Source organism: Zea mays, chromosome 1 (assembly GCF_902167145.1).
Source record: "Zea mays cultivar B73 chromosome 1, Zm-B73-REFERENCE-NAM-5.0, whole genome shotgun sequence".
In the NCBI taxonomy this organism is placed as follows: Eukaryota; Viridiplantae; Streptophyta; class Magnoliopsida; order Poales; family Poaceae; genus Zea; species Zea mays.
Window position 1 is genome coordinate 241,346,009 of NC_050096.1, and position 6,578 is coordinate 241,352,586.

General features: G+C 44.8%; 1 protein-coding gene across 1 annotated transcript; it reads left to right on the top strand.

The window, feature by feature from the left end:
* Positions 1-3,955: 3,955 nt before the first annotated feature.
* On the top strand, positions 3,956-5,047 carry LOC100286084 (fibroin heavy chain). The gene has a single exon (NM_001158972.1). The coding sequence runs from the start codon at positions 4,000-4,002 to the stop codon at positions 4,771-4,773; it is 774 nt and encodes a 257-aa protein (NP_001152444.1). The 5' UTR covers positions 3,956-3,999; the 3' UTR covers positions 4,774-5,047.
* Positions 5,048-6,578: the final 1,531 nt, after the last annotated feature.

Consider the following 6,578-nt stretch of genomic DNA (forward strand, 5'->3'; position numbering starts at 1 on the left):
AGAACTTTTGATTTGTCCAAAATACTCTTATTGCAAAATTTGGTCTCTTGTGGGGAGAATTTATGATTATGGGAAAAAGGGGGAGTTTTTGGATCTTGATCAATTTCACTCTTGGAATATCTCTCTTTATGCCCAAACAAGTGAGTTTTACTTAGAGATAGGAAAATGAATTTGATTTGCAAAAACAAACCAAGTGGTGGCAAAGAATGATCCAAATATGCCAAATTAGAGTCAAAAACAATTTGGTCCTTATTTGCATCGATGTTGCACTTATTTTTGTTGCTTTTTGATGTGTTGGCATAAATCACCAAAAAGGGGGAGATTGAAAGGGAAATGTGCCCTTGGGCCATTTCTATAATGTTTTGGTGATTAAGTGTCCAACACATATTAAGTGAGTTGATTATGTGCTAAATAAGCAAGAAGTGCAAATCATGTAACAATGTACGTTTCTAGACTTAGTACATTTTTTGAGTACTAACATATATTGTCTAAGTGCTAGAAACAGAGAAAAGAAGAAAAGAATTGCAAAAGACTTTGCTGGGTGCAGCCGAAGTCTAGCTCGGCTTGGCACACCGGACTGTCTGGTGGTGCACCGGACAGTTTCCGGTGCGCTAGGCCAGCCTCCGGTGAATAGGCCACTCTCGGGAAAAATCGGCGGCGTACGACTATAATTCATCGGACTGTCCGGTGGTGCACCGGACTGTCCGGTGAGCCAACAGTCGCCAGCGCAATGGTCGGTCGTGCAATCTACGGGCGACGCGTGGCCCGCACCAACGGTCGACAGGGGACACCAGACTGTCCGGTGTGCACCGGACATTGTCCGGTGCGCCAACTGCCCCGGAGCTGCAACGGTCGTCTGCGCCCGAAAAGGAAGGAGATCGGCACCGGACCGTCTATAGTGACTGTCCGGTGCGCCACTCGACAGAAGGCAAGGATGACCTTCTTTGTTGGCCTCCAATGGCTCCTAGCTGCCTTGGGGCTATAAAAGGGACCCCTAGGCGCATGGAGGAGTCACCCAAGCTTACAAGAAACATTCTAAGACTCCAAGACTCCAACTTCACGCATTCGATTATTTGAGATAGTGACTTGAGCTCCATTTGAGTTGTGAACTCCGTGTGTTGTGTTTTGAGCTCAAGTTGTGACTTGTGTGCGTAGTTGTGCTGCGATTTGAGTCTTGTGTGTGTTGCTCTCCCCTCCCTTACTTCTGTGCTTCTTTTGTGATCATCATTGTAAGGGCGAGAGGCTCCAAGTTGTGGAGATTCCTAGCAAACGGGAGAAAATACTAAGGAAGAAAACTGTGGTATTCAAGTTGATCATTGGATCACTTGAAAGGAGTTGAGTGCAACCCTCGTCCATTGGGACGCCACAACGTGGAAGTAGGCAAGTGTTACTTGGCCAAACCACGGGATAAAAATCGTGTGTCTCTTGTGTTACTCCTCTCTGTGATTAATTGTGTTCGCAAGAGATCGCTTCAAGCCACTTAGCCATACTAACACTTATAACTAAGTTTTGTGGCTATTAGTATTTGATTTTTACAGGATCACCTAATCACCCCCCTCTAGGTGCTCTCAAAAACTTCCCGGTCGGTCACCCAGCCCAAATTGCTCCAAGCCAAGCACGCTTAACCTGGAGGTTCTTTCGAGATAGGCTTTTGAAAAAAGATGATGCATATTTTTGGTATGAATACTCTATTAATTGTATTAAGCCTTAGACCAGGATATCACCATCCAATAGGGCCAGGATATCACAACAATTTTATGGTATGTTATTTCATATGATCTCAACTTATACTCAATAACATGAATACCATTTTTCCATTCATTTTTTCATTATGCGAATGACTTGCAGTTCAAATTTGCATTATCCAAAGAAATAAAATGAAATAAATAAAATAACTAAATATAGCAAACACTTCAAGAAATGTACTGAACATGTAATTTTAGATGTGGTACGAACATAGCATAAAAAGTTTAGGAGCAAGAAGAAAAACTAGAAAAACACTTTGTCGAGTGTAAAAAAGACACTATGCAGAAATGCCTTTATGCCTAGTGTCCTAGACTAACACTAGGCAAAATACATATTTGCCTAGTGTTTGGAAATGACATTAGACAAAGAGACCTCTTTTGCCGAGTGCCATGGTAGGATACTCGACAAAATTAATAGTGGTTAGGTGGTGTTAGTTGCTGATGGTGTTTGACACTAGGCAAACCACCTCTTTGCCGACTGTTCGACACTAGGCAAACGTTCAATTTATCGGGTGTCTTTCTTTGCCGAGTTTGCACACCGCAAAGAGACTCTTTACATAGTGCCTATGGATTTGCACTCGACAAAGAACTTAGAAAATATATCTTGTGCTCATGAAGCCTCTATGTTGACATGATCACTTTAAATCTGGTTTGTCCGTGAGCAATCTAAAGAGACTGCTAATTTTTCACTTACCTCAATAGCAGACTTGTTGTATTGTTCACATACGAACTAAATTTAAAGTGCTCATGTGAGCACAGAGGCTCCATGAGCATAAGATACGTCCTAAGAGTCTCTCCAACGAGCTTGTAAAGGCTCCTCTACCCTAAATATAGAGGATCGAACTCCTCCAACATCATCCTCTAAATAGTTCTCTAAATGTAGAGGACATTGTTGGATTCTCTATATGTAGAGTTTCTCTAAATAATCCTCTATCCATTTGAATACTTTAAATAACCGGTTTAGCAAAACTAAAATATATACAATATATTTTAGAGTATGACACGTATGTACAAAATTTTAAAAAATAAAAAAATGTCTGTAATATAGGTATTTGCGTATAAAGGACGTGATTTAGAGGACGTTTTTGGAGAGGAGGAGATTTAGAGGATGAAATCTTTTAGAGAAGACTGTAAAAGACAATATATAGATAATAGATATAGATAATGTTGTTGGAGATAGTGCACCGGCAGGTGATCTGTCGCTTGCTTCCTGTTCATGTTGACTGTACTGTAATATAGGATGGGCAATCTTTTCGGGCCTTGTACGTCGGAGAATCGACTACGATCTCCTAGGTCAACTGTAATACTGTATGGTGCTCTGCTGTAGTTTTCTCTCGTCGTTTGCGACTTCAATTCGCGTGGCCAAGTTTACTGCATCGCTGAAAAGAAAATGCCTACAGTGCCTAGCATCAGCAGCAGGCGTTGATCTCGACGACACCGCGTAGGGTAGTCGCTGTCGCAGCGCGACAATCGAACCGCGGAGTAAGTACAAGTCAAACGCTGAGCCGCGCGCTTTACTGGTTTAATAACTGAATGGTAGCTAGGTCAGAGCACGATCAGTGAAGGAGTGAAGGCTCGAGCGTTGCTGTGCTCGATCAAACAGCACCTACGAGAAGCAAGTATAAGCAGAACGAAGCAGCTCACAACCCAAGCAGCAAACGCCGGATCAAATTAAATGTTGCCATGTTCTAGTGTAGAGAGTTTGCCACATGATGTGATTATTGTTATCTTAAGGTTCAAAATTGATGAAGAAGAATTGTACTAGTAGCACAGTAGTGACCTCTAGGAGCCAACGATTGATGTTTAAGGGTCATGTGTCTTGTTACTTATCGTGAATCTGAAGTCGAACAGTGATGGAGTAATGTCCATATGAAGTATCACTGTTGTCGATGCATGGGAATCTCTGGCTCTGTTAATTTCGACAGAAACCAAGGCAACAGCTAGGGCTAATTAATTCCAGAGACTTTCTATAGTACGCCCTGCGTCAATCAATTGGCGTCAGAACTAAATTAGAATCTCAAGAAATCGCATCTCAGTTCTCAGAGAAAAAGATGCTTTATCGATTACAGAATTCTCTGCTGATCGGATCTCATCGCACATGCACAGCACACCCATCATCTGCCAACCCAACGCGGAAACCCGGAAAGATCGCGTCGATGGCTGCACGACCCCCCACGGCTATAAATACACATGCAATGCAGCGGGTCATCATCCACCTCGGCTCACTCCACTCACTGCACCGAGCTCACTGGCAATGGCTACCAGCACCAAGCTCGTGGCCCTTGGCTTTGCCGTCCTCCTGAGCATCGGCTTCTCCGATGCAGCGAGGGTAGTTAGGCTTGGTAGCCATGCGTCTGCGGGAGGTGGAGGTGGCGGCGGGGGAGGCGGCTCCGGGTCGACTGGGGGTGGCTTTGGCGGTGGGTCGGGCGGTGGCGGTGGTTACGGCATAGGTAAGGGTGGCGGGGACTGGTGGAACAATTTCGTCTCTAGTATAGCAGGTGGTGGAGGAGGAGGACAAGGCGGAGGCGGTGGCACCAATGGTGGGTCCGGGTCCGGCGGTGGGTCCGGTTATGGTTCTGGCAGCAGCTCGACTGCAGCCTCTGGCCCCAGCAGTGGCAACTACGCCGACGCTGAGGGCAAGGGCGCCGGTGGAGGCATGGGCGGTGGTGCCAATGGTGCATATGGTTCTGGTGCTGGTGGAGGCGTTGGCAAGGGCGAGGGTGTGAGTGGTGTGGCACTCGCACCATCGTCCAACGGCTACTACAATGGCGGTGCCGCCGATGCTACCGGTGGCGGTTCCGGCGCCGGCGGTGGACATGGTGGTGGCGCAGCCGGAGCTCCAAGCTATGGAACCGGAGGCGGCCTCGGCGGAGGCAAGGGTGAGGCCGGCAGCGATGGATCGTGGGGGTCAGGTTATGCTCAGGGAATCGGTGCTGGCACAGGCGGCGGTGGCGGCGGCGGATCCCAAGGCGGCTCTGGTGGCGGTGGAGGCTCTGGGTCCGGATCCGGCAGCGGTGGAATCCACTGAGCTTGCACTTCAGTAGCTAGAGCCTAGAGCCCCGCATTAGTGTCAGTCCATTCTGTGGTTTTTTGCTGTCTTTGTTACGAGAATTAATCAGGAATAAAGCGTAATGGGCTTCGTGATTGTAGTTCGAGTAGGTAGCAAAGCATGCAACTGATATGAATGCATGTAATGGCTATCTACGAGTGTGTGCCCCTAGCTGTAATCTGTTTCTCATCGATCGTTAAGGTCGTTGCATCCGGTTTTATTTATCTTCTGAAACCAAAATACATTGGAACTCTTATAGTCTCTTGCTACTGTTGAATGTGACTATTGAGTATTAACTAGCTATCGTAGCATTTGTACAGTTATTGCCATCGGATTTTTTTCTTCTAAACAAACGACTGCGAATGGTGAATCTATCGGGTATAATAATCCTCGACGCGTTGTCTTACTACCTCCTCTCTCTATGATGTGTGATGTGCTTCATCATAGTAGATCCACTAGATATAGTATGTGCTTCACCATAGTAGATCCACTAGATATATTATGTCGTAAATCCATTCTTTCAAATATCACTAGTACAAAAAGGCTCAAAGCCTGCGGCACCCATATATTTTTACAGGCGGTTTCGGCTATCCACCGACTGTGTTATTTCTAGTGGCGGTTCCTTAAGAAAACCGCCACTAGAAATCGTATTTCTACTGGCGGTTCCTTAAGAAAACCGCCAGTAGAAATCCATGATTTGTAGTGGCGGTTTTCTTAAGGAACCGCCACTAGAAATACGATTTCTAGTGGCGGTTTTCTTAAGGAACCGCCACTAGAAATCATTTTTATCCTTAATTTTTCGAGTTTTTCAAACGGCCTCGTATGACAAAACCACCAAAATAAAAGTTGTAGATCTCTAAAAGTTATGAAACTTTGTAGTTGACAACTTTTTTATTTGAACTCATTTCGGTTCTCAAAAATTGAATCTAAGTATGTCAAATTTAAAATTCAAATTTTGCAAACTACCTCGGATGAAAAAAGTGTCAAAATAAAAGTTGTAGAACTTCAAAAGTTATTTATCTTTGTAGTTGACAACTTTTTTATTTGAATTCGTTTAGGGTCTCAAATAAGCAATTTACACTCAAATGGTTGTAATATGTGGAGAAAACAACTACAAACTAGACACAAGACATGTCATAGACGGAGTGGTAGGGGAGGGTACGCGCGAGGGTGAGGTCGACGGTTCGAATACTAACCGCCAGTGCAAATCGATTTTCACTGGCGGTTTTATTACGCCGACCGCCAGTGAAAATCGATTTTCACTGGCGGTCCTCAGTTACCCGCCTGTAAAAATGATGGTTTCTACTGGCCCCTAACACTGGCGGTTACGAAAAACGCCACTACAAATAGGTTTAGAACTGCCACTATAGAACTTCTCTGTACTAGTGTATGTTCTCTCATGATCTTTGTTTGTCTTTTCATGTTTGCACATTGGTGCGGGGACATGGGACTTTGCTCACTCCTTTAGCATCTTCGCCAAATGTTTGTTCCAAGAAAGCATCGGTCTTGATGACCTGACCCTTACACATTCCGGTACATTCACTCACGATCCTATATCCTCTAACATATATAACAGAGAGTAATATAAATATATACCGTACCTACACGATGTTCCTACTTTATAATAGGCGAGGATAGGTCCTAATCCACCTGAGGACCCGTAGATGAGCTGAGGCTAGTTTCCATGTTGTACTCTGATTCAAGGCAGAATTTTAGCAACACCTCCCCACTATTCTACAAATACACGTCATGGTACAGAGAGTGTGTATTCGAAGAACAACGAG